The sequence below is a fragment of the Haemorhous mexicanus genome, chromosome 7, assembly GCF_027477595.1.
Source record: "Haemorhous mexicanus isolate bHaeMex1 chromosome 7, bHaeMex1.pri, whole genome shotgun sequence".
Classification (NCBI taxonomy): domain Eukaryota; kingdom Metazoa; phylum Chordata; class Aves; order Passeriformes; family Fringillidae; genus Haemorhous; species Haemorhous mexicanus.
In genome coordinates, this window is record NC_082347.1 from 28,504,796 (window position 1) to 28,531,935 (window position 27,140).

Consider the following 27,140-nt stretch of genomic DNA (forward strand, 5'->3'; position numbering starts at 1 on the left):
CCCGGGAAGGCGTGAGGCCAGCCTCGGGTGGGACGTTCTGGCCGCCCCAGGCCGGGCCGGAGCCGTGGGCGCCCCTCCCCACGCGGGTTGCGGGATGGGCGGCGAGATCAGCAGCGGGATGGGCGGTGGGATCGGCGGCGGGATGCGCGGGCCGGCTCTGCCCCCTGCCGGCACCGCCCGGCACCGCCGCGTCCCCGACGGCAGCCGCGCCCAGGAGCCCCGGGGGTCCCCGCGGGGCTGGAGGGCGGCCCGCAAGAGCCACGGAGAACCGGGGCCATCGTGGGAAGCGCTGTGCCTGCGCGAAGTGCGGGGAGTTTGGCAGCGAGGCGCGGGGAGGAAGACCCCATGGATCAGTGCCATGTCCCGAGCTAACCAGTGGTAGCGGAGACCCGCACAGGTGACCCTGGGATTTTCGGGCTGGGAGGTTCTCAGGGGTAAGCCCACAGCCCCTGACCTGCAGGTGGATGTGAATTAGGAAAGTGCCTTTGGAAACACCCACCGCCCTCACAGCAGCCCTGGGATCCCCCCGCCCGCCCGGACCCGTCACGCCTGGGCACGGCGCCCCGACACCTTCCCGCGTTCCCCGAGCCTTGCACCCCGGCACCATCCTGCACCCCGGGCACAGCACCGCGGGGCTGCGTTCACCCCGGCTTTACGCTCCAGGGTCGATCTTCAGCCCCGGGTGCCCTATGGCGCTGTGCCGTGACCCCGAGCGCTGCAGCCCCGCAGCGCCGCCTTGGGCACGACATCCCCTGCACTGCACGGGGCATTGCACTCCGGGACACCCCCCCATCTCTGCAGCTGCGGGAGTCCCCCAGCACTGGATGCCACATCGCCGGTGGCGTGCAGTAGCCGCGGGCCCGGCCCCAGGCAGAGCGGAGCGGCGGCCTGGGGACACGGCCCGGCCATGGGCGGTCCCTGCGTCCCCGCGTCCCCGCGTCACCGGGCGCTCTCATCGCCGCCATTGGCCGCCCGGGCGGCGCCGGGGGCACGGCAGGGCTGCCGTTGGCCGGCGGCGGGGGCGGGGTCGGGCGCGGCGCGCGGATTGGTCACGGCCAGCGGCGGCCCCGCCCCGCCGGTGAAGGTGAGCGTCTCCTCCAGCGCCGCGCGCCGCCCGTACCGAACCGGAGCGGACCGGTACGCAGTGGCTGCGCCGCCATGGCCGCCTCCATCTTCGCCGCCGTCCCCCGCTCCCCGCCTGTCGCCGTCTTCAAGCTCACGGCGGATTTCCGGGAGGACAGCGACTCGCGGAAGGTCAACCTCGGCGTGGGCGGTGAGTCCGTGGCTTCGTCCTGCTCGGCGGGGCCGTTCCCCGCGGCTCGGGCCGGTCGGTGCCCTTGCGGCGGCTTCCGCACCTGCTGCGGCGGCCGGGCGGCGGCGGCGGGCCCCGCGCCCCAAAGGTCACCGGGCCGCGGCGAGCGCCCGGCCGGACGCGGGGGGGTGGGCGGGCAGCGAGGTCCAGCGGGCGTCAAGGTCGTGGGGCCGGCCGGGCCGCCGTCCTCGGTGTCCCGGGCATGTCCTCGGGGAGCCGGGCGGCGCAGCGTCTCCCCGGTGCAGTAAGGACGGTTCTCCCTTTCCCACAGCCTACCGCACGGACGAGGGGCAGCCATGGGTCCTGCCGGTGGTGAAGAAAGTGGAGCAGATGATCGCCAACGACAACAGCTTGAACCACGAGTATTTGCCCATCCTGGGCCTGCCCGAGTTCCGGGCCAATGCCTCCCGGATCGCCCTGGGTGATGACAGCCCTGCCATCAAGGAGAATCGGGTATGTGGTGGACACGGAGCACCAGGGTCCCTGGAGTGTCTCTACAGCAGACTGAGTAGAGGAGCACAAATGTGTAGGGGTCCTGCATTTTGGCAGGATTTGGGGGTTTCTCGGACATTGTCTTTCTTGATTGTAGCTTACTTGATGAAGTCATACACTTGAAACTGTTTGTGCAGGCAGTTGTGGTTCTGGGGAAAAGCCGAACGTGGCCTGTGATCGGAATCTGTGTTTTCCTTCATCTTTTAATAGCTTCCCCACAGGAAACCCAAGTCAGATAATACACCACCTTTCCTGAAATAAACTACTAGTTGAGAATCTGCTCTGTGCCAAAATGTAACAGGAATGGCTGGAGTCTATTTATAACGGTAGAAGTTGTCAGGATGGGCCTGAGGACTGAAGGAGGTTGAAGACCACTGGAAGGGGATGGCATTTTGACTGAGCTGACCCCAGGGGACGCGTTTGGGATCCTGTCTCACTCTTGCAAGCACCTCTGCTTTCCATGCACTGCTAGTGGTGCTGGCCTGGATGGTCAGTGCTGGCAAGTGTCTCTGTTGCAGGTGGGAAGCGTTCAGTGCCTGGGTGGGACGGGCGCTCTGCGGATCGGTGCTGACTTCCTGAGGCGCTGGTACAACGGCAACAACAACACAGCCACCCCTGTCTATGTCTCCACTCCAACCTGGGGTGAGTGCTGCTCTCAGGGAGCCCTGTGGGTCAGCGAGTGAGGGAGGCACAGCCCTGCTCCTTGCAGGGCCCGGGGCAGTGAGGGAGCAGCCTTCTCTTGTGTGTAAGGGGAGGTGCTGGGGCTGGAGAAGGAAGCTTGCTGGAGACAAGGTGTGCTTTTCTGAGAAGTTACTTCTTTCCTCAGAGAACCACAATTCTGTGTTTATGGATGCTGGCTTCAAAGATATTAGAACCTACCACTACTGGGATGCTGCCAAGAGGGGTCTGGATCTCCAGGGGCTGCTGAGTGACATGGAGGTGAGTAAAACTGGCATGGGATGTGCTGAGCTTGGTGCTGTACTGTCAGCATCTACAGCTGGCTAGGCTCTGGTGTGCTGTGTTGGGAAGTGGATCACTGCAAAAGAGGCTGTTGTTGCCCAAAGCAGCTCCAGGCCTCTCCCTGTGCTGCAGGTGCCCAGTCTTGTCCATGTGAGTGTGTGACCAAGATGTGTTTTCTCCTCAGAAAGCTCCGGAGTTCTCCATTTTCATCCTCCATGCCTGTGCGCACAACCCAACAGGCACAGACCCTACTCCTGATCAGTGGAAGCAGATTGCTGCTGTCATGAAGGTATGGGCTGCTGCTGCTGGGGCTAAAGTAATGTTGAGGGGGCAAATAGCTCTTGAGCCAGCCAGAGCATTTGCATCTGAAATGGGCTTTGAGGGTATGGCATGAGATGTAGCAGAAGCTGAAAGAGTCCCTCAAGGCAGGTGTTGAAGGGAGAGGTGGACAACAGAATGCTGGTTGTCTGTGCTGAGAGGAGAGATGCACTGCAGTTCTTGTTGTGCCTCCAGGTTCTCGTTTTCACACTCTATGGAATGGGCTGTAGTGAGGTTTCTCCTGCTGGAAGGATTATCTGCAGGCAGGTGCTGGATAGTAGCATATAAAGTGGTGCACTTCTCATGTCCTCAAATGCAGTTTTCTCCTGCATTGACTTTTATTGACCACTTTAGCCTTTCTATTCTTTCACCTCAGTAGAAAGAAAGTATTTCAGTCTGGTGTTGCTGGACCATATTTCCTTTGAATTCCCACAGGAACTCAGTGGTCATTTTTCCCTCCTGCGGGTACTGTGGGGGGTAAAAGAGAGCTTGTGGGGAGGGCATTTCCCTCTAACACTGTTCCTCCTTGCAGCGCCGGAGCCTGTTTCCATTCTTCGACTCAGCGTACCAAGGGTTTGCCTCTGGCAGCCTGGACAAGGATGCCTGGGCTGTGCGATACTTTGTCTCCGAGGGCTTTGAGCTCTTCTGTGCACAGTCGTTTTCCAAGAACTTTGGGCTCTACAGTGAGTGTCTGGCAGTACGCTGGCCCAGTAGCATCATACCCAGACAGATGGGGCTGGCATGCTGAGGGGTGGGGAATTCTCTGCTTTGCCACGACATGTGGAACCAATGGCTCACATCTCTTGGCTTGTCCACAGATGAACGGGTGGGGAACCTGACCGTGGTGGGGAAGGATGCAGACAACGTGCAGCGCGTGCTGTCCCAGATGGAGAAGATTGTGCGCACCACTTGGTCCAACCCTCCCTCCCAAGGAGCGCGCATTGTGGCAACGACACTTGCGTCCCCGCAGCTCTTTGATGAGTGGTACGTGTTGCCAGGGCCAGTGGGAGAGGGCAAGGGAGGGAAGCTGTCTCCCTGAGTGTCAGGCTTGGCCAGATGGCTTCAAACCAGATGGGTGCTCACCCTCATGCTGTGCTTCCTGCCTGCTGCAGGAAGGGCAATGTGAAGACAATGGCAGATCGGGTCTTGCTGATGCGGTCAGAGCTCCGGTCTCGACTGGAGGCCCTTGGGACCCCAGGCACCTGGAACCACATCACAGAGCAGATCGGCATGTTCAGCTTCACAGGCTTGAACCGTAAGTATCCGAGGGCCTGCTGAAGGGAGGACTGGGTGGGGGCAGTTTTGCTATGGGTGAACTGGGCTGAAGCAGTCCGAGCAGGAGTCTCTCGGTCTCACTGGAGTTTTGGCATCATTGCGTCTGTGGATGGGGAGGGATGAAGCATCAGGCAGTATTTTAGTGGCCAGTGCTTGAACCTTTCTGCTTGTTGTGAAGGATTCAAATATCCCTGACTAGTTCTTTGAGTTTTTCTGAGCTGTGGGTCACTGCTCTGACCTGATGTCCAATTGTTTTCCCAGCTAAGCAAGTGGAGTACATGGTCAAGGAAAAACACATCTACCTGATGGCTAGTGGGCGCATCAACATGTGTGGTCTAACTACCAAAAACCTGGACTATGTGGCCAAATCCATCCATGAAGCTGTCACAAAAATCCAATGAAGCACATGAACAACCAAACTTACATGAAGTCACCAAAGCTATAGTGTGTAGTCCATGTCTTTCTCTGCTCATGGCTTGCCTTTTCCCACACCTCTTGGGGTTTAATAAAGATGGGAGCAGTAGCTCAATCAGGGATAATTGTTTTCTGACATTTTTTAAGTGGTCCTTGCAATACGGTAAGCCAGTGCCCCCAGGAGGTGGGGGCAGCATGAGCCACTTTGGCTCTTGTTTCACAACAGCAGCCTGGTCTCCAGGCCCTTAGAGCTGCATCTTTAGCACATCCAAATCAACTCCATGTATCTGATCATTTTGATCATGGCAAAGTCTGGTGCCAGTGCAATGCACTGTGTGATAACAGCACAGAGGTTGGGATCTCACATGGCTTGTGAACTAATGTCACTCAGTCGTATTTTGGGGAGGGGTAAAGCTGTTGTTAGCTTCTTCTCTCCACCCGTCCCACCCCTTCCTAATTTCTGAGCCTTATACGAGCAAATATTTGTAATTGTGATAATTGCTTCTTTGTGTTGCTGACATGAAATTAAACCTTTGTCTCTGAATGCTACCCGTGCCTTGTGTGATGTCGTGTCTTCAAACCATATGAACCTCTCTCAGGTTGAGATTAAAGCCTCAACATCCTGGTTTGTCTACTTACTCAGTTTGTTTCAAGGCTGTCCCTTTCTCTCTCAGGATATGTTGCCTCTCCGTCTCTGATGATCACAGCCACTACTAAAAGGGGAGTCTTATTGGGAGAGTGTTGTTGAGAGCTCCCTGCAACTACATGAAGCCAACCAGTTCCTCCTGTATTCATCTTGTGTTCTTTCTGCCCCACTGCCCTGTGCTGCCCAGCTCATCCTCCCTGTCTGTCTGTCTGTTGTTGCTTTCTGGATGGTCAAGTGTTTCCATTTGGCCATCCCTCCCAGCCCAGGTCTCCTGGGCTGCCCCTCAGGCGTCAAAAAGCAGATCTCTTCTGTTCATCCTTTTCAGCAGGCTCCTAGTGAACTCCCATCTACTCCAACTTGCTTCAGTGGGGCCTGCCAGCAACAGCCTGTGTTTCTGGCACAGAAAAAGAGCTGGGACCATCTGTTTCTGCTCTCTGCAGTCACTGCAGATCTATTTGTGAGCTGACAGAGCAGCCTTCTGACAGGATCTTGTGAAGACAGGGGACAGCTCCTTTCCTTGTGTCAGGTAGCAGTAGTCACTGTTAGCCTGATGGATTTGCTTGTGCTGCAGCTTAGACAGAAAAGGCAAAAATAGTGCCTTACTGTCTTCTTGTGTTTGCACAGAGTGCATGGAGTCTCTTGTTTGTTCTTTATTAGTATTCGTATCATATAAGAGAGAGACAGAGGCAGCCTTTCCTCTTCTCTGCAGGTGAGGATCTTTTTTTCCTCTTGGTGTCCATTCACAACAGGGATGGTGGGGAAGTGGTTAAAAGATGACTTCTAGGGGTCATCTCAGGAGGAGTTAGTTTTTTAATTTATGATATTTGCTTACACTTCTGCCCTTACAGACCTCCTGGTGTGAAGGTTGGCCCACCCCATGTGATCTATGCTGGTGTTTTTCTAGTCTTACCAACGTTGTTTTTCCTAGCAAGTGACCTAAATTTCTCCTTTTCTGTGGTGTAAGCTCATTACCAATTATCCCATTTACCATGGCAACAGAGAACAGATTATTCCTTTCCTCTGTACTACAGCTTTTTTTGTATTTGAAAACTTCCTCTCTCCCCTTCACATCCTTCAGCAGTAAAGATTAAGTGACTCTATTTCCTTCAGCCTTTGAGGTAGGTTGTTTTCCAGCCCTTGCTTTCCTCTGTCCACTTTTCAATTGCTGTGTGTTTCCTCAGAAGGGCAGTGCCCAGACAAGGCTGCAGTTATTCCAGCTGAAGTTTTATCAGCACGGGTGGACTATGAGATTTCTGTCGTTATCTGTCAGGCTGTACTCCAGCACGTGTATCCCACTATTGTGTTTGCAATGGTCTGATATTAACTCCTGGTTTTCCCCAGTCCTTGTGTGCACTGCTGGGGCTTATCTCCCTGCTTGCCAAGTGCTCTCCTGGCAGCAGGAGTGACAGAGAGCCCACTTTCATGGTGAGAAATCAGGCAGCACTTGCTGACCCGTTCTCTTGCTTCCTTCAGTGAGGCTGAGTGCTGTTACTCCAGGCACTTGTGGCCCTGGGTACGAGGGCAGCCTGGCCTGCTAGGAGGGGTTAGCATCTTTCCCTCACCCATGGACACAGAGAGGGCATCGCTCAGGGAAAAATCACTTTTAATGTTGATATCCCTGTTGCGTTGAGCCTCTACAAAAACTACTGACTGGTCTGTCCCACCCCGACGTCTGGGTGCGAGCCTCCCTCACAGCGGCAGGCGTGTGTGGAGAGGAGGATGGTCCAATGCAGCATGGAGAGCCCCCTCCCCAGCGAGGGGGCTGCACTGGGGGTGAGCTGGGCTCCTTGCCCTGAGCCTGGCAGGGCTTTGGGAGGGCTGGGCTGTGTCCATGGTCAGCGTGAGCGAGGCGCTGCAAGTGGGCGTGTCACCAGGCACGGCACAAACATGTGCTGGGGCCCTGAGCTGCGCGTGGCACCCCCCAAATAGCACATTCTCCTCGTGCTGGAGACCACATCTTGCAGCACCGGCACTGCAGGGCTCCTGGCCTCGCTGGGATGGGGATGGTAAATGATGTTAAAGGGCAGTTCTGGGTTGGGCTGCCCCTCCCTGCACTGCTTGCAGGGATGCCGTGACAGACACTTTTTCACCTTTCCTTTTTCCACCTCTTCCTTGAGATCAGATGCTACCAGGGAGCGGCTCGCAAGGGCAAGGGCCCTCAGACTCCAGCTAGCTGGTCCAGGCTGCCTGCGTGGTTCAGCCCTGCCGGGGGTCCATCCTTTCTCGCCTGGGGATGGGGCTCTGCACAAATCCTGCAGGGAGGGGCGGCACGAGCGGGCGGACAGGCAGCGAGCGAGTGCAGACCTCCTGCTATTGGACGTGAGCCTCACGGCAGGAGACCCCCATGCTGCAGACCTGGAAGATACAAGCACAGCCTGGTGCAGGTGGCCAGAGCTTGCCCTCTCTGACCTGCTGCTGCTCAAGCCTGCAGCACCTTTCCTAGCCAAGCTCAGATGTGTACTGATGCAGACAGTGAAAACATGAGACAAGCTCTCACTCATCTCTGACATCCAGTCTGCTGTTGAGAGCAGATCCTGCTCCAAAGCCCTTGATCCTGCTCCAGCCCCCATCAACACGCACACCTCCACGGGCTCCAAACCACCCCATGGTGGGCTTTGCTGCCTGAAACTTATTTTACACTATTTAAACTGAGTGACGTCCCACTTGCTGGGAAAGGAATGTTGCACCAAGAGGCAGGTTCCTACCTCCAGTCTGCATGGGCCTCCAGCACTGTGCTCTGGCCACGCTGCTGCTCAGGTGATTAATGGGGCGAGATTGGAGCTTTCCTCTGGTGACTTCTCACTTTCTGACGACGCCTGCTGCTTGCGCCCACCTGCAGCAGCAAGGGTGCTTAGGGCTGGGGTGCTGGGAGCCAAGGGTGCTCAGGGCAAGGGTGCATAGGGCTGGGCTGGGACCTAGTGGCTATCTCTGCCTGAGCTAGCCCTAGGTGCAGTTTTGCCTTCTGCTGAGGTACTGACAGGAAACTAGGTCGTCCTCTGTTCCACACCAGCCCCATGCAGGGTGTCCCCAGGACAGGGCTGGGGAGCAGCTGACACAGGCAGCGGGGTGCCGAGACAGAGCTCTCCCCTGGGTGTGCCGTGCCTGGGTCAGTTACTCACTGAGGGATCTCAGCAGCCTCTTGCCCAGCGCCTCCTCAGAGCTGCTCGGCGATGAGCTGGTCCCAGCCTCTCGACCTGGGGACTCTGCTTCCAGGACGGTCCCGCAGCACTCACTGTCTGCAAAAGCCCAGCATGGCTGCAGCACCTCAGGGCACCGGGGCCTCACCAGCCCCGGGGTCAGGTGTGTGTGCCCCCTGGCCAAACTCACTCTGCCGCTTGCTGTTCTCCTCGTTGTCAGCCAGCTCCTCCTGGATGAAGGGGATGCCCTCCATGCGCAGGAACACTGACTCGCTGGGACTGCGCAGCCCCTCCGCACGGCTGCCTGCAGGGACACGGGGCACGGAGGTGCTGTGCCCTGGGGCAGGACGTGGCAGGATGCCAGCCATGGCAGCAGGTCCAACTGCCAGGGGCCCCGGGGACAGGAAGGAGCACAAGGCAATGAGGAATTACATGCTGCACACTGGCAGCTGTGTGAACGTACAGGCACCCACAGGTGTGTGTGTGCAAATGCCTGCACTGTATACGAGCCCCACTCCATGAGCAACTGCATCCCAGAGGTGGCGTGTGCATCATGCCAGAGGGCCCCAGCACAGGGGGACATGCAATGCTGGCCTGTGGCAGGGAAAGAATGCTGTTGGGTGACTCACACATGATGCTGTTCCTCTCATTCAGGAGGGTGGCAGGGTCCTCCTTGGGTGTCTGTGGGGTTCCCCGTGCAGTCGAGGCCTTGGTTGAATCCCTGTCGAAGGCCTCCATGTCAGGGGACTGAGGCGAGCTGTCCATGCGGCTGGCCACCAGCGCATTGTGGTACTGCTGCCGGGTCACCTGGGCACACAGACGTGCACCCAGCTCAGTGGGTACCGGGCCCACCAGGACCTCTCGGAGACTTGGTGGCTCCAAACCTCCAGGCAGCAGGAGTAAGTGCAAGACTCCTCAGCACCCACTGGGCACCCACCAGGCTCCTGGGGCACAGTGGGGCAGGAGGGCTCCTGGACAGGGGTGGCCAGGGTGGGACAGTCCCTGCCAGCCCTGCCCATACCTTGACGAACTGCACGTCGCAGAGGATGTGCACGGAGTAGTCGGGCATGTAGATGTTGTTGCTGCTGCTGTGGAGCTGCGTGCTGCTGCCTCCATAGTCCTCCCGGTTGGGGGACTCGGAGCGGTTGAGGCCGCTGCAGCGCGACGGTGACCTGTTCACTGCGGGAGGGGACAGCAGAGAGAGAGGCAGACACTCACTCTCGCTCGTGCTGCTGCTTGGGTTCCCTGGGCTGTTGTAGGGCCAAGGTGGACCAGCCGCCTCCAGCTGCTGTTCCCCAGGACACAGGGCTGGCAGGGGTCCTGCAGCCTGTCCTCCTCACAGCAGGCTGGTGTGGAGACTGTGCCATGCCAGCCCCACACAAACCAAAGGGACTGGGCAGGACTCTGACCCGGTGCCAGCAGCAGCAGAGGTTAGAGCTGCTGCCTGCATGTCACTGACAGCTCTCCTGTTAATGCCAGCCTTCTGCACCACATTTGGCACAATTTCTCCTGTTGCAGCCAGCAGCCTGTGAGTATTTGCTTAACCTGTCTCAAGAGCATGCTCCTGTTCGCCCCAACTATGACAGATCAGGAGGAGAGGCTGCCATGGCAAGCTGGTCTGTCACTCACATTGACTGATGGCCTCTGACACACAGCATGATGGATTTTGTCTAGTCAGTGATTTATGAGGGAACAAAGGCAGTTTGTTCCTTGCATAGGTGACGTCATGCTGACTTTGCTCTGCTGCTAGAATGCCTTTTTATTACCCAGATCAGCAGCAAGCAAGAGGGGCAGGGCAGCAGGCATGGAGGGCTGCAGGTCACTGTCACCAAAAGCAGCAAGCCAAAAGCCCAAGAGCTAAGAGCAGGAAATTTCAGGAAGTGCCCACCAAAGAAAGCCCAAGCCCATGGCTTCCCCTTGTCCCCATCCCATTCTTCTAGGGATTTGTATCATACCGAGGAGGCTGTGGCAGGACTGCTGGCCCCAGTGTGCCACCAATGCTCCAACCAGTGAGGGGTTGCCCAGGGGTGCTGTGGGTACTGCCCAACATGCAGGGTGGAGGGGGCCTGGGGCACTGTGGACAGGATGCTGGAAAGAGCCTGTCACATGCAGAGGCCCCTGGCCAAAGCCATGCCCTGTTACCTGGAGAGCCAGCCAGGGAGTCCCCTCTGCTGAAGGCGAAAGTACGGGACACTGAGACAGGCACTGCAGAGAGAGGGAGGGAGAGGGAAGGAGGGGACCCAGGGGAAAGGTGAGGGATGGAGGTGAGGGTGGGATACAGACCAAGAGGAAGAAGAATAAGAATCATGTGCCAGCAGTCCTGGGCTGAGCTCCCATTGCTGTCTCCAGCATCCCTTCCCACCCCTTTTACACCCTCCTGCTTCTGTTTTTGGACAGGGCCACGGGCAGGAATACAGACTTGGAAGTTGTTTATCAGCAGGTTGCTCTGTGACAAGGTCAGGGGAGGTGAGGCTGGCAGGGGGCATCTGCTCCTGCCAGGCCTGTCTGCAGAGCCACACAACTTCCTGGCATGGGTAGAAAGCATCTTTCCCCCATGAGTTAAGCTGGCACTTGGTTCTAGCCCTTTGCCAGCCATTGCCAGGAGAGGGGACTTTGTGGTCAGCTTATGCCACCTGGGAAATGGGTGGAAGCTAAATCACTGCACTTGGTATCTGGGATGCTTCTGTGTGTGCAGGCACATGGCAGAGAAGGAATATGCTGTGCAAAAGTCGCTGTCCCAGCCCCACACCTACAGGCACGGGCTGACAGAAGCCCTTCACGGTGATGCAAAGCAAAGGCATTCATGTCAGACTCCCTGCAGTTCCTTGCAAGGTCCTGGGTCTCAACAGCCTTTGGGTGATGCCAGGAAGAGCCACCCACCGGGGGCTGATCCTTGCAGGAACTGCAAGAAGTCAGGACTCTGCATCTGGGTCTGCCTGACCCATTGCCACAGAGAAGGTAAATCATAGACATTCACTTTCCATGTTTTATTGCCATGGGTTACAGCAGCAATGACAATTTCTAGGGCAGGCCATTCCCCCTGCTGGTGATTGCTGCCCTGGACAGCACTCCTGGGCCATGCCACAGGGGACAGGGGAGCATGGGAGACCAACACACAGGGTGAGTGATGCACTCCTTAACACTTGCCAGTCTCTGCTTTCACCACTGCCATTGTCCACCTCCAAAGCAGTGGGAGATGTGAGCCTGCTGGCTGCCAGCCCCTACTCTAGCCATTGTCATGATTCTCCCCAGCTGCCAGCCCTCCTGCCCTACCTCCAGCCCCTGAGTCCACAGCACAGCTGCAACACTCTAGGAACTACCTGCTGCCTATGTGATTAATGTTCTAAAATTGCTTCAAATGTAAAACCCCCATGAAATTTGCCCTGCAGTCCCCTTTTCTAATCTCCCTGCTGCTCTCCCAGGAATTCCTGTTCTGTGTCCTCCCCTGAATCAAAACGGTCTGCAAATAAAAAAGACATCAGCATGAAGCACTGCCTGGAATGACCTTGTCCTGATGGGAGTAAAGGATGAGTGGATAACCACTAGCATTGGCTCCGTGCTCCCACTGCCTGACCCTCCCACACAGTACCAATGCCAAAGATCAGCTGCAGATAAAACAATTGCATAATAACAGTTAATTAATAACAACCTGTTAAATGCTCTAGGCTGATGTCTGAATTCTCAGCTGTTATACTCTACTCACAGTCCTTCCTTCAAGGAGAAAAGAGGATGCCAGCCTCCACCACAAGGGAGATGCCCTGTCACCTCTGCCTCCCAGCCTGCTTCCTTGCTGGCCAGGGCTGTGACACAGGTCTGTCCCACTGCAGGCAGGAATGGCGGCATGGCTGAAAGCCCCTCATGGCAGTGTCGTGGGGGAGCACTGGGAGCAGAGGAGCCCTGAGCAGCAGCGTCCCAGCAGGCGGCACTGCAGACATGCATGGCTGCCCTGACACGGCTCCCACTGCAGCTTCTGCCCTGCCTGGCCCAAGGCAGCACTCACTGCCTGAGCCCCACTGGGCCCGGGAGGACTCTCACCTAGGATTCAGGACACTGGGCCATCCAGCAACACTCTGGCAGAAATTGACCATTTCATTGGTTTCCTCTGTCCAAACCGACTGCACAGTGGACACAGGGCAAAGCAGGAACGTGCACTGAGGGGTTAATCCATCAGTCCAGAGCCAGCCTTCTGCACAGAGGCAGAGCAAGCAGCAGGAAATAGGTGAACTCTGCAGCTGCAGAAAGACTGGGACCCACCAGAGTGAGCCACCTGCCCCAAGAGGCTCCCCCTGTTCTCTTGATGACATTCCTCTTTACATCTCCCTAAAGATTGCATTTACTAGGTCCCTGTTTTGATTAGGCAGGTAGAGCATCTCAGCTTACTATCAGCACTGCAGATCTGACTGTAACATCTGGGGTTTGGATGAGGGATGTGATGGACTGGCACTGGGCAGCACCTCAACCTCACAGGACCAAACCTTTGTAGGGGTTATAGCAAAGAAGGGGGTACCTCTCAGTCTCCCCTAGTCAGAGCTCCCTCTTAACTCCTGCAAGCAGGGGATCTGCTTCTTAACCCACCAGCTCTGCAGGCAGGGAATTTACTGGCACTCAGCTAATTTCCCACCACCACATGCAAATAGCTCACAGGTAAATCAACCCATCTCTGCAATTCCCAAACAGCCAAATGTGGGGCCCGTGTTCAGGTTGTGCCCTGAGCCTCAGGAAGGCAAGGTCTAGAGGTGTTATGCTGACACCTAGAATGAGTATAATACCCACCTGTGGGCACTGCTTCTTACAGCACCAGCCGTACTGGGACCCACCAGCAGAGAGCCAGCATATGGTAGAAACTTCAAAAGGACATCAAAGCGACCTCAGAGGGACCTCCAAGTCACTCTGTGGGGTCTTTGCTGCATCAGCCCCTCAGCATGTTGTTTCTCTGTCTACCTCAGCACAGTCTGAGCTGTTTTGCATGGGGAGAAAAGGCATAGCTCCTCCAGCCAGTCAGTGCTGCAGAGAGGTTTTAGGGCCTCAGCCTGTCCCAAAATACTTACGTAGGAAGGAGGATCCTGCCAGGCTTCCCATTTTTCGCACATCGTTTTCTGAAACAACAGTTGGAGGTGTGGGAATAGCAGAGGAAGGGCTCCTGCCCCACTCCCCAAAGCAGGACTACCCCACCCCATGGCCAGCCCCTTCTCCTGGCACCAGCTGGTTTAGCCTCCATGGATGCTGCTGCAGCAAAGGCAGGGCCAGAGAGAGCCCACAGGGGCCTCACCTGAGGAGACAACAGCCATGATGGCAGGGACACCATAGTAGGTGAACGCCCCATTCTCAAACCGCAGTCCTTCCTTGCCGACCTCCACCTGCACCTTCCCCTGGAAGGAGGAGGAGAACCCTCTCAGACAAGCACCCTGTGCTCCTAACCCACCCAGAGCTGCAGGGACCCCTGCTGTCCCACACAAGAGGATGGGCATGGTTGCTATTAGAAGCAGCCTAGGACAAGGTGGCAAGGAGAAAACAGGGCCACGCCTGCCACCCTCTGCTCGCTGCTGCCCCAGGCACCTGCAGGATGAGGACGAAGTAGTCGACAGGGCGGTTGCGCTGGTAGAGGTAATGCTCCGCTGCCTTCTTGTTCTTTCGGTCGTACTTGAGCTCCTGGATGACATTGGGGTGTTTCAGGAGCCGCAGCAGGATCTTCTCAGAGAGGTAGGGGGACTTAAAAGGCTCCACTTCTAGAGGGGAGGCAACACACACATGCTATGCTCAGCAGGCCTGGGACTGCCCGGCAGCCCCTCATCCTCTGAGCTGCACAGCCCTGCTCCTGCAGCCTCAGATCTGCTCTGGCAGGGCAGTGGAATGTCCAGGCTGTAGGTCCAGCAGGTGGAAATTGCTTAGTGGGGGGCAGCCCAACCCAGGGACGGCTTAGAGATGCCCTGTGGGGCTGGTGCTGCAGGGCCTGCACAAGGGGAGTTACCTGTTGCCATGAACCGATGGGTGGCCAGGAGGAGCTGCGGGGAGATCTTCACCTTCATCTCACTCTCTGAGAGCCTGAAGATGGAGAAATCCTGGGGCTTGCGTCCCCGGTGGGGAACCCGCTCCTTCTTCCGATTGTCAGCTGCAGGCAGAGCAGAGCGGTCACTCACAAAGCTGCTGCAGCTGCGGGGCCCCATGTCACATGCACACGTAGGGACAGGCATGTCTGGCTGCACCCTATGGCAGGGCTGCTGTGGAGCAGCAGAAGGAGCAGTGGGGCACAAAGAACCTGCTGTGCATGCAGCCTTGGGAGCAGGATTGTAAACCACACTTATTCCTCAGGAACAAGCCCTGGGCTCTCCAGGCTGGATGCATCATCCAGAGTTGCAAATGAGCTTGGGAACCACCCATTTCATGCCCAGCATAGATGTTCCTAGGTCAGGCCCTGCCCAGCCACCACTGCTGATGCTGGTACTTCTCTATCTTGAGCATCCAAGATAGAGGCACTGCACCAGCATCTCTCCATCATTCTGGTCTTTCCCATCAGACAGCAAATTACTCTGGGGCAGGACCACAATTTGCTCTGGCCTGTTTCCTACCCACATCTGTCTGTCTGTGCAGGCTCCCACCATGGCTCCTGCAACCACAGTAGCTGCTCTGGGACACTAACTGTACAGATCTGTCTCATCCAGGATCTCGGACTTGATGATCTCCTCAATGACATCTTCCAGGGTGACAATGCCCATCACCTCGTAGAACGGGTCTCCTTCCCCTTCATTGTTCACCCGCTGCACGATGGCCAGGTGGGACTTTCCTGCAGGGGAAAAGAGTGGCAGTGAGACACCTGGCCTGGTGAGAGGGTTCCCCAGCGTGGTGGGCAGGGAGGTGGGCAGGGTTTGGTGGGAGGCACAGATCACAGCAGACACTGTCACCCAAACCCACCCAAGTGTGCTAACCCAAGGACACGCAGCCCAGCCTACAGGACAGCTGCTGTCCAGACTGGTTTGTAGGTGTTGGCTCTTTTTGGGGGCCACCTTCCCTCTTTACCCATGCTGTGAGTCACTCTGTTCAGCTCTTTGAAAGCCTCCTGTGCAGGAATGAAGTGTACATTACACCATCTCTTCCTTACCCTCAGCTTCATTGACATGAAACAACTCTTAACAGAGCAATGAGACAGTGTTCTCCAACACAGAAATGTGAATGTGTCCTTGGCTCTACTGATTTCCCATATCCTCCTGGTGTTTCTTATTCTGTTGCTAATTATCTTTCCTATCAAATTGCCAGGAACAGCTCCCCCTCATCTTTCTATCCATCGCTGTGTAGACCAATACTGAGGTTTTTCATAAAATATGGGCAAAGCCTCCATCTCCTTGAAACAGCAGCTGGTTTTTATGCAGAAACATGAATGTTTGTTTGCAGCTTTCAGCCCAGCTCCTGCAGAACTCTTGGGGGAACCATCTGGATGCAGACACTGAACACTTTTCAACCCATCAGCTTGCACCTGAAATTCTTCTCCATGTCCTGCCCTTAACAGGCATCTTCTCTATGTTACCTTAAACAAACAGAATGAGTCCAGGATCTTCAGCTGCAATGATGCTGACTCCTGCTTGGAGTTCCAGTGTTCCTGGATCACAGTTTCAGCTTCCTCACTTGCCCCTTGTAAGCTGGCAGCTCTGCTGACACATTCTCAAGTTTCTTGGTTTTGGCATACTTGAAACATTTCTATATGTTTTTGCATGTCCAGCTCTCAATAAGCTGTTTTGACTTTTTCAACCTCTCCCTTCCTTTACTGGCTGCTCTGATTTATGGTCCTGCTCAGCATCTTGACCAGAACCCAACTTCCAAGCCACAAACAACTACTGGGTTTCCAGCTCCAATGTTTTCTTGGACCTGCCAATGAACAGCACTGAGTTTCTTACTGCCTGTGTGGCTCCCACACTGCCCACCAGTGCACACAGATTCTGAACCTCTAGTTTTACTTAAAAGCACCCTCATTGGCACCACAGCCAAAAATTTCTGCTCCCTCTGTTTGCTCTGCATCCCTGGGGTCTCCTGTTGCAATGTCTGCACAAGCTTAGAAGTCCTGCAGTGAGCTCTGGGAAGCTGCTAACACCTTATTTCCCCATGGGCTCAGAGCTGAGCTCCTTCAGCAGCAATGATCACCTAAAACAGGGGAAGGTCCTCTCTGCTATGCAGCTGCCTCTGCATCCACTTCTCCCATAAACCCATCCCAACAAGCTCTCCTGCTGCTCCCAACTAGGGATGTGAACAGCATCCATGCATAAAGATGTGACAGGGTGGGCTCCTGCCGGGTGCACAGCTCCTTCCTCGCCTGCAGTGCCTCCCAGCTCTTGTCCCTGCAGAGGTGCAGGGACAAGCACACCCAGAGCAGCCTGGCAGCCCCACAAACACGTCTTGCTGGGGATCATGTGACCTTCAAATAACCCTGCCCTGGATCTGAGATGAGCAGACGACATTTCTCAGCTGAAGATCAGCACTATACATTTCTCACAGCAAATCTTGGGCATTTTCCACAGTATAAATTCCCTCCTCCTCATACCAAGCTTTTATTGCAAGATTTCAGAGAGCAGCTCGCTGCCTCCCACGCCTACAGATTTAGAAATGAGAACATAACATTGCAGCAAGTAGCACTGTGATTTACTTTAAAAAACCCCAAATCAATAGCCCTGGGGCACTGAAAATTCAGCATGTTCTTTAGACTAGGCTATTTCACTCCTTTCATACATAGGTTTGTGCATCTTTTCTGTTTATAAAGCAACACGGCACTTAAGAAGGAAAAAGCAGAGGAGTTGGCTGCAAGACAGCAGCCACAGCTACATTTCATCTTAGCAAAGTCCAGCTTTTGAAAAGGTCTCCTTTGCCAAACTCTGCTCCCAAACGCTGGGGCCATCTGGTCTCCTACAAGTCCTTGGGTGAGCGAGGAAGGGGAAAAAGTTATTTCTTTTGGCTGAGAGCTTGTTGTTAATGACATTTACATGCAACCCAAAACCACCAAGCCCTCACAAAAAGCTTAGGTGCTACTTAAAGGCAGTCAGAGAGTGATGGAGGCAATTCTTTTTTTGGCCAAACACCTACATCGACACTGCAATTTACACTAGAAATGTGATTCAAGCTCTATGTTCACATAGCTGCAAATGAGATTATTTAGAAATAGCCCAGCACCACTGGCCTGGAAGGAGACCCATGGCTTCACTGCACTGGGGGCAGAGCCAATAGGGCTGTTAGAGCACTCCAGAGTTCTTTATTTTCATAGAAAATAAACACTTGTATTCACACTCCAAACCCCCAGGTTCAAGTTTCCAGGCTAATACCCACGCTACAAATGGAGCAGGTACCCAGCAATGGAGAATTGTTGCAGTTCAGCATGGTTGCTGCTGCCCGTACTGGGAGAGCTGATCCCAGCCCATGCCGGGCCACCTGTTATCCATGTCACAAAAAGCCCTGAACGCCAGCTAGTCCTGGTCCTTTAAGTGAGTGCTGCTCACAGCTGCTCCCCTCTGGGAGAGGGCTGACATGCTCCCATTTCCCACCTGAGGGACATGAGATCATTCCCAAAGTTGTGCCCCACCCCCCTGACCCGACTGGGTCCTGCATCTCCTCCCATCAGCTTTTTAACAGACCCCATACATTTCAGTGTGGGGTTTGCAGCTGCCTTGGCTGTATGGCCATGCTTGTTCCCTCCTGGGCAATGCTGCCAAGCTCAGCTAGATCCCTCTGCCCAGCCCTGGGAGCTGCTACTCTTGCAGGGGAGGAAAAGCAGTTGCCTTCAGAGCACGTACTAGGGCAGAATTTGGGCAATGAGATGGAAGCAATGTCTAAGGGAGGGTGGCATAGGGACAGACCTGGGGACACCAGAGGGGTCACATTTGCCTCTGCAGCCATTATCCAGCAGGTCAGCCTCAGTGGGAGCAAAACAGAGGGGGGTAAATAATTTAAACAAGCCCCCAAGTTTGACCTAAAACAGCTTTAAGATCTGTAAAACTGATTCCAAAACCTGTGCTATTGTAACCACTGCTCGATAACTCAAATGAGATGAATTATAAGGGTGAGCTGCTTCCCCACTAGCAAGCTGTCACATGTAAACTTTACAGGGCTATGGCTGATGCAGGAAAGCACAGTGGAACACTTGAGCATCAAAGCCTTGGTTTGGCAAATGCTAGAACAAATGGGCAATTAACTTTCCTTGTGTGAGCAGCTCTGTCGGCCTCGGCAGGGCTGCTCTCGCACAGGAAGTCTATAGGTGATTAACTGTCTGCTCAGCATGGGCTACAACTGCACTAAATTCTTTATGAGCTACATGAAATCTGCTCTTTTCAAACAACAGCTTCAGTGGAAAGTTAATGCCTCAAAATGCTAAATTACAGAGCTAATATAAACAGCTGAGAGCTTCCAGATGGAACAAGCATCTGAACAGCTATCCAAAGCTTTTATGCCCATTTTTAGGAGCCTTGTTTTTCATAGGCACCTAAATGACCTTGGGCTCATATAGATCCACCTCCAAGCATCTTCCCCAATGAGGGAACAGGGTTTGAACACACAGAAATGCCTTGACTTCTGGGAAAGAAAGTGCTGTTGGGTTCAATTATAGCCCAGACTACTTCTTTATCATTTTTAATATAGGTACCCTGCCAGAGGAATGTTAAAGATGTTTTAGCCTTGTCTCTTTTTCCACAGGATGAACATCCTGAGCATGAAATTAATTTTCATAAATTTTACAGTTAAGAGATGAAGCTGTTATTAGGAGATCAAAGGTACAGGCACAGACCTGTGCCTGAACCATTTACAGCTACAAAATGGAAGGCCAAAAAAAAAAAGAGAGAGTAATTTTTAAATAAGGTTGATTTGTGAAACAACCATGATGTAACTGAAATCTATTTTCTGTGTGCTTTTCTTCAGAGCTCTTCACAGGGGCTGCCAGCATCTCCATGCCCTCTTGCTGACCTGCATCTGAAGAAAGTGGGGACCCTGATCTGAGCACCTTGAACTGGAAATGTGTGTGAGTGTGATCCTGTGTTACCACCACTCTGCACCATGGGTGAAAGCACACTCTATGTCCAGAGGAAAAGCACATCTAAGCAGGGGGGGAACAACCAAGAGGGCTGCAGGGTCCCACAGCTCTACAGGAGTAAGAGCTATGTGAAGGAAAAATTGTAAATCCTAACCTAACCCAGACCTTTCTTGGAGACAAAAACTTCACCTGCTCACATCTGTTTGTAGCCTTTCTCATAGTCTCTTTCTGTGCTTTTCCTAATCCTAAGAAAAACTGTAAAAAAGATGGAATATTTGGAATAGCTGATCTATCACCACTGCAGATCAGAAAGGTAAGGAGAAGATTAGAGGGGACACAGAACCCCATCTTCCATTTGTAGTGCAACAGGATCCTGACCTCCTGGGTACCCAACAGCTCAGCATGAAGGTGCCTTTGAGAGCTATGAAGAGGGAAGTGGGTGGCAGGGTGCCCTCTCCCCCAAGGACTTGGCTCCCTTCTTGTTTTGCTGAATGCTTGCCCAGAGCAGGCCTGACCCTGGGATTATTGGGGTGGGGTAGAGCAGTCCAGGGTTTACACAGCAAGATTTAGCACAGTTGAGTGGGAAAAGCACAGTAATGTTTCAGGCAGAATTGCAGCATGAGACACTGAGATAGACAAAAAACTATCAGCAGCTCCCTTGCTCTCAGCCTGGCAATCACATTCCAGGGGACATGTAGGTGATAGCCCCTGGGAAAAACTGGCTCCTTAACCCATATACCTGCCTTCGGAGGGCATTGCTTCAGCTCATCAAGATGCTCAGCAGAGTGACTGAAACACTTGCAGAAATCTCTTGAAAGCTGAGTTAAATTTGAAGCAACACTGTGTGCTTGCAGTGCCTGCAGGATCAGAAGGATGGTACACAAAGCATCTGAAATGGCACTGACCCCAATTCCTGGCAAATGTAAGCACCTTCTCCAGCTACATTCCATTTGCCCAAGTCTAATAGAGGCTGTGGAGCATTTTGAAATGTAAAGACAGCCCCTAGGGCAGAGCTGTCCTCCACGGGACAGGCTGTTTTCCCTGCTAAGCCTGAAATTTGGGGTTTGGAGAGCTTATTTTTAGTAACTCTTAAAAGATGCCAAGCCACAGAAGGCTAATTTGAGTTGCAGCTCAGCCTCTGCCCTGCTGCAGGAAAATGAACATTAAGAGCAAATTTCCACTGTTCCTCTGACAGAGGAAAGTTACTTGCTGAAAGGTGCCAGTGCTGTATATGGACCCCCCTCCCAGAAATCAGTCAATAAAACCCACAAACAAATTGAAAAAGGGACAAGACTGTGACCTCCTAGAAGCACTACAAAACAAGGAGGTGGACCTCACAGAAGAGGTTTCCAGGAGGAGTTATATCACTGGTCTGGAGCTGCAACATGCACTGCTTGGTTATCTTCAAAAAAGGAGGAGAAACAGATTGTATCACCCACAACATTTCACACTGAATAAATGCAGAAAGCCTTCCTCATACCTCCACATTCCCTAGGTAAAGTTTATCCTACAGAAAGCTCATCTGCCTCCCGACATAGCTGTAGCTTGCTAAATATGGTGCAATTATTTTTTTGGTGTATTAGGTATTTTCTCCTGGGAGCCCAGAATAAAGCCAGGTACTCCAAGGTGTACCAATACAAATTGCCAAGAGATTGTATCCCAATTTTTTCACTCCTTCAGTATTTTCATCTTCTTTCACCAGGCTTCAGGCAGCAAAATTACTGTACTGTTATGTATTTTCTTATTTCTAGTGAAGAGGGGACACATTTTGTCTAGGATCCTTCACTTAGCACTTCTCAGTTAATGCTGCACAACAATGTCTGCCTTCTATAAAAGACTGTGTCTAGTTTCCCTGAAAAGATGGCAAATTGGGTGTCCAGCTCTCATTATTTATGAGCTCTTTTTGCTGAGAAGATGAAGTCAAAACCATATTGCAGCACAAGTATTTCCTTCCTTCAGCTGAACCTGTCTCATGCTGCTGTAATGTTGTTTTTTCTACATGTTTTTTGCAGCTGCCCTCCTCATTAGGGCTGTGTTGAAGTCTACACTATTCTCTTGCAGGCCAGACTGCCCCTCTGGTGCTGTTTGGAGTCTTCTCTGGGTTTTTCCCAGTTCCCATTGGGACCTCCAATTTAACCACTTCTCTGCAGGAATCAGAACTGAAAGAGAAATCAAACAATGGCTGTAGCAGCAGGGCTGTGAAAAGGCACAGGTGAAGAGTTTGACCAGTTCTGCTGCGATGGAGCAGGGCCCAGGGTTTGCTAACCAGGAGCTCACAGCTCTTGGACACCATAACCACACTGGGCCAGTGGCTCCCTGGCTGCTACTGAGTGTGTGCTACTCTTTAATACAATTTAAATGTAAAATTCAATAGAAAGCTGATGCTACAGGTGTGTGGAAGGTAATCCCTTCCACACAAGGTCCTGCTGGGGGAGAGGCACATCTAATTGTGGACACATCTAATTTGTGGCACATCTAATTGTGGATTAAAATCAAGGTAAACACCAATGCATCTTAATGGAACTACACTCAAACGAGGTTAGTGTGAGCATACCTAGAAACAAATGAAGGAAAGCTTCCCCTCAAACCCTGCTACGGAAGACTAAAGAGGAAAAAAGGCTGGGACAGAACAGCAAGAAAAAAGAAATGCCTCAGGTAAACAAGGATAATAGTGAGATATAGGTGAGTAGGAGACAGAAAATGAAAGTGCTGTCAGAGGTGTGAGGAAGAATCCAAAAGCACTGTATTTAATAATCCCTTGACATTTTCAGTAAGAAAGAACAAATGTTTGTGTACTGTGGCAAGGAGCTCTGGCAGTGAAATTGTGTTACTTATACATTATGCAAAAAAATGACAGTATGGGTATAGTGGATGTGGCAGAACATTAATCATTAGTGAAACAGATCAGAAGTACACATTGCTCTCCAAGGAAGAAGGATATAAAATGCTATAGGAATTTTGTATAAACATTATAATAACAAAAAGAAATAAAAGATACAAAAACTGTTGGAGTTAATAATGAGAAAAGGAAGGAAAAGCTGGCTTTCCTAAATGTTTGTGAGGGACATAAGGACCTGGAGGTGGTTGTTGATGCCCATCCTTACCAGAGACTTTAATTTCCTAGAAAGAGGCAGGGCTTTATCAGTGGGAGCCTTTGCTGTCCTGCAGGCACCTTGGATGTGTGAAGTGATGAATGCCTTCATTAAACACTTGCTGAGCCAACAAGCAATCAGCCTACTTGTAATTAGGGAAGGTGTCTCAGAAGACCTGGCCATGGAAAGCAACCTTGATTGGATCAAACTTGAAGATACTTCACCATAATTCAAATGGACACAGAAAAGGAGACAGTGATAAAGATTCTTAATTACAAACGGGAAATCTTTATTTTAGAAATTAAATAGTCAAGTGAGCAGGGCTGACGCAGCAGTGGATGGGGCTGAAGGCAGCTGGGAGCTAACATCTGTAACAGCGTGGGAGCCAGCACGAGAACTGGAACTGTACAGCCAGCACTGTACTTGGAACTGGAAAAATACAGGTTAGGAGGGTTCAGGGCTGGGCTGGGGGGGGTAACTGTTTGCAAATTCAGGGTGCCAGGGGTGACCAAATGCCTACAAATAGAGCAAAGATAAATCAGAAGAAAACATCAATTCTTGGGAAGAAGAACATTTTTGGGGAAGAGCTGGAATTCCTAAACCCCATGCAGAATTAGATATGAAGACCAAAAGCAGGGCTTTTCAACCATGTACTTTAGAAAAGACAAGGAGAAGTGAGGCGGGAACAGATAAAGGGTTTAGGGAGAGCTCTAAAGAGGGGCTGTAGCAAAACACCCCAGAAGGCCATAGTGGCAGACAGATACAAAGGAGGAGGAACCTGAAGTGATATGCCAAGAGTTTAAAGGAGCAATGTTAAAGAAGAATGGATAATCTTCATCTGAGATGAAGACCAGCATAGGAAAGTGCAGGCAGGTAGCAAGGTTTGTTACCATACCCATGAGCTGACAGAGCAGCACACACCAAACAGCTCTGTTTAAGGAGGGCACAGAGGACAGCAAGCAAAGGACAGGGAACTAAGCAACCACAAGCCCATTTTTATAGGTCTATTGATCCATAGGATACCATGCTGTAGAAGAAATTTAGAAGGGGAAGTGTATCAAAGTAAATCAGATAAATTGCAGGGGAGCCTCACCAAGGGAGAGGGTGCCAAAATCATCTGACATCTCTAGACAAGAAAGAGGAAGAAGAGACCTCAGGTGAACTTCAGTGCTATTGCAGGAAGACACAGTTAGGAAGGAACTGTGAAGCACATAAGGCATTAGGAAGACAAGAGACAGCTGGCATGGGGGGAAGGGGGCGGGCAAGGACTACTGAAGCTCACCAAGGTTGAACCAAGAGAACAATCTCAATGCTTTTGCTAACAGTCTTGTATAAAACCCAGGAATTTTCTGATTTTCTCCCTTGGGAGTCTCCAGTCCTGCTGAGGGGCAGAGAGGGCAGGTGGTGGCATATAGAACTCCTCTGCCTGTGATCCTGAGTGGTATGGGAACACAGCCGAACATTTCCGGAGAAGATGCTGACCTGCATGTATCTGACAAGCACATTCCTGGCACTGAGAAATGTCCTGCCCTCTCCTCCTCCCACCTCCACAAAGGAGCAGGAGATGACTCACAGAGAGGCTTTCTCTGTACCTGGAGTGGACCAGGTTGGCCTTTCTCATATGACCGGCTCTGCCTGCGGCAGAGCGGCGCCAGGCAGCCCCGGAGCCAAGCGCTGCCCTCCCGCATTACATAATGCAGCATGCCACTGCTGCAGCCATTCCTTGGGCTCACTCACCACAGCATGACGTAGTGAGTAGCACGCGGCAAAACACAGCTCCCAGGGGGAGAGAAAAACACATGCTGTGCGTATTCTCTAGGTATGCTTAATGAAATACAGCTCTCAGCATCTCCCAGGCTGATGGCAGCTGCTGCATTATGAATGCTGTCACAGCTGCAAAAAAAGTACAGCTCTTTCTAAGGGCTTAATCTTTTCTCCTTTCTTTAAACCATTTGCATAGAAACACTTTATAGACCTCCTTCTCACTGCTGAGCTGAAAATGTGAAAGCTAAGTCATGAGAAGCGATTTCCTGTCATAAACTCCTTTGCACAGAACACAGCAGCGAATGCTGTCTGGGCAATGGTGCAAGGCAGGTGCCATGCCTGTGCTGCCAGGCCACTGCTGCCATCAGCCCCTGAGGGACAGGCTCACCTGCTGAGCCAGCAACCTGTGGGGCCAAAGGCTCTTCCAGTCTTCATAACATCACAGGTACGTCAAGGGCGGCTGGCCCTCAATGCACCCGGGGATGTTCCACCAGGTGACACCAGGGTCATCGACACATCAGCACATGCAGGGACCGATTCCCCCCAGCATCCCTGGTACCTGCCACATCCTGCCAGGAGGCCATGCAGGGCTGCCCGTGGAGGCTGCTGACCTGGAAATCATTGGGGTGCAGAAGGGTGCAGGGGAAGGCCGGGGGGGGGGGTGCAGAGGGTGGCCCGGCGACCTCACCCTTCTTGAACTCCTCAAGCAGCGTGTCGAGGCGCGTGTCATTGAAGACGCAGTGGAGCGGGCGGCGGTAGAAGCGGGTAACAGTCTGCAGGGGAGTGCAGTCATCAGGGTCGACAAAGGCCAGGTCTTTGACAAAGAGCAGGTCGACAATGTTGTCGCGCCGGTCACCCTCATAGACTGGAATGCGGGTGTAGCCAGATCGGAGGATCTCAGAGACGGTGGCGAAGTCCAGCACAGCATCGGCCCGGAGCATGAAGCAGTCGGCCAGCGGTGTCAGCACATCCTCCACCACCTTGGTGCGTAGCTCCAGCGCGCCCTGCACCATGGCCAGCTCCTCCCGCACCAGGTCGCCGTGGGGGCCAGCGGCGCGCAGCGTCTCCAGCAGCCGCTCCCGCGTTGAGAAGACGCTGAGCTCCTGCCGCAGCGCCCAGTCCAGCAACCGGCTGAGCGGGTAGCAGAGGGGAAAGGCGGCCAGCATCAGCAGCCGGGTGAGGCAGAGCGTGCGGGAGGCGATGGCCAGCCCGTGCCGCGAGCACACCGAATAGGGCAGCACCTCGCCACCCAGGAAGACGGCGGCGGTGCACAGCAGCACGGGCAGCCAGGGCGCTCCCCGTGGCCCGCCGGCCGCCGCCGCCGGCCCGCCGCCGGGCAGCGAGGCGCAGAGCCAGCCGGCCAGCGCCGCGTTGGCCCCCGCCTGCCCCAGCAGAAGCGTGCACAGCAAGTAAGTGCCGCCGCCGCCGCGCACCGCCTGCACCCGCCGCGCCTGCTCCCGCTCGGCGGCCGAGCCGCTGTTGCGCAGGACGCGGAGCTCCAGCGGGTCCAGCGAGAGCAGCGAGAGGCGCAGCCCGCTGAACAGCGCCGACAGCCCCAGCAGCAGCAGGGCGCCCAGCGCCCGCAGCCAGCCCGCTTCGGGCAGCGGCAGCAGCCAAGTGCCCAGCGGCGGGGCGGCCGGCCGCACCCGCAGCAAGAAGCCGCCAGCCGCACCGTGGTGCGCCCAGGCCCGCCCGTCCCAGGCGCACAGCGAGAAGAGCCGCCCGCCCGGCGCCGCCGCCGCCTCGCCCTTGCGCGGCTCCCGCACCCGCACCTCGGCCAGCGCCGAGCCCGCCGCGCCGCCCGAGCGCAGCGGCCCCACCACCTCCACGTCCGAGGCCCAGGCGCTGCGCTCCCGGCACCGCTCCGCCGGGCCCCGCGTCGCCGTGCTCCCCGCCGCCGCCTCTTCGATGAAGACCAGCCGCGGCTCCCGCTCCCCCGCCGGCCCGCGGCTGCCGTTGCCCTCGGGCGGCGGCTGGAAGTAGAGGCGCAGGAGGAAGCGGCTGCCCTCCGCCGCCTGCACCGCGCCGCCCTCCAGAGACACCCGGCCCGGCGTCGTGTCCTCGGGCCGCAGCCCCAGCAGCCAGGCGGCCCCGGCTGGCGGCCGCGGCGACAGCGAGAAGAAGAGCAGCAGCACGGCGCCCCGGCTCCGGCCCCAGCTGCCGCCGCTGCCGCCGCGGCCCGGGCCCGCCGCCGCTGCCGCCATGCCGCTGTGCCGGCACCGCAGCGCCCGCCCGCCGCCCCGGGACTGCAGCGGGGAGCCGGCACGGCACGGCACGGCACGGCACTGCACGGCGCGGCGGCACACGTGGGCCGGGGGGCGGGCGGCCGCCGCGCCACGTGCGACCGGGAGCCGGCCTGCGGCGCCCCGGCGGGAGGGGCCGGCAACCGGGACGCTACGCAGGGGACCGAGGAGTTCGCCCACCCGCCCCGAGCGGGAGCATCCCCGCGGCGGGCGGCACCGCGCGCTCTCTCCGCACCTGGTGAGATGCTGGCGGATCCACGCCGGTGCACATTGGCGGTGAGACGGGGCAGCCCGCAGCCCTGGCAGCCAGAGTGGGCTGCGGGCCCGAGCAGCGAGCTCTGCCCCCGTCACCTGCGGCCGCGCTGGCTCCAGCTGCCATCCCAGGTACACTGCCTGGGGGCTGCGCCTCCCCGGCCGTGATTGATGAAGGAGCCACCTGTGCGGTCGGGATTTGCTGAGGGGCTTCTGCCAGCAGTCTCTGGAGCTGGAAT

At 54.8% G+C, this 27,140-nt stretch overlaps 2 protein-coding genes across 2 annotated transcripts; one reads left to right on the forward strand and one right to left on the reverse strand.

The window, feature by feature from the left end:
* The first annotated feature begins 1,058 nt into the window (after nucleotides 1–1,058).
* On the forward strand, nucleotides 1,059–5,320 carry GOT1 (glutamic-oxaloacetic transaminase 1). The gene is made up of 9 exons (XM_059851732.1): nucleotides 1,059–1,273; nucleotides 1,584–1,765; nucleotides 2,323–2,446; nucleotides 2,631–2,743; nucleotides 2,949–3,053; nucleotides 3,615–3,765; nucleotides 3,901–4,066; nucleotides 4,195–4,337; nucleotides 4,619–5,320. The coding sequence occupies exons 1-9, from the start codon at nucleotides 1,159–1,161 to the stop codon at nucleotides 4,756–4,758; spliced, it is 1,239 nt and encodes a 412-aa protein (XP_059707715.1). The 5' UTR covers nucleotides 1,059–1,158; the 3' UTR covers nucleotides 4,759–5,320.
* A 1,683-nt stretch (nucleotides 5,321–7,003) lies between these two features.
* CNNM1 (cyclin and CBS domain divalent metal cation transport mediator 1) lies at nucleotides 7,004–27,090 on the reverse strand. The gene is made up of 13 exons (XM_059851733.1): nucleotides 26,977–27,090; nucleotides 25,095–26,558; nucleotides 15,192–15,335; nucleotides 14,523–14,663; nucleotides 14,111–14,280; nucleotides 13,824–13,923; nucleotides 13,603–13,650; nucleotides 9,576–9,733; nucleotides 9,184–9,361; nucleotides 8,745–8,858; nucleotides 8,537–8,653; nucleotides 8,123–8,250; nucleotides 7,004–7,772 (listed from the first exon to the last, which is right to left on the reverse strand). The coding sequence occupies exons 1-12, from the start codon at nucleotides 27,026–27,028 to the stop codon at nucleotides 8,171–8,173; spliced, it is 2,766 nt and encodes a 921-aa protein (XP_059707716.1). The 5' UTR covers nucleotides 27,029–27,090; the 3' UTR covers nucleotides 7,004–7,772; nucleotides 8,123–8,170.
* Nucleotides 27,091–27,140: the final 50 nt, after the last annotated feature.

Bases quoted from the DNA above. Each gene is read 5' to 3' on its own strand.
- GOT1 (XM_059851732.1), top strand. From the start codon at position 1,159: ATGGCCGCCTCCATCTTCGCCGCCGTCCCCCGCTCCCCGCCTGTCGCC. The intron at 1,274-1,583 runs GTGAGTCCGTGG...CCTTTCCCACAG, and splicing joins GGTCAACCTCGGCGTGGGCG to CCTACCGCACGGACGAGGGG. The intron at 2,447-2,630 runs GTGAGTGCTGCT...TTCTTTCCTCAG, and splicing joins TGTCTCCACTCCAACCTGGG to AGAACCACAATTCTGTGTTT.
- CNNM1 (XM_059851733.1), bottom strand. From the start codon at position 27,028: ATGGCAGCTGGAGCCAGCGCGGCCGCAGGTGACGGGGGCAGAGCTCGC. The intron at 15,336-25,094 runs GTGAGGTCGCCG...TTTCCCCTGCAG, and splicing joins GCTTGAGGAGTTCAAGAAGG to GAAAGTCCCACCTGGCCATC. The intron at 8,251-8,536 runs GTGAGTAACTGA...TTGCTGCTGCAG, and splicing joins GAGGCTGCTGAGATCCCTCA to GTGGGCGCAAGCAGCAGGCG.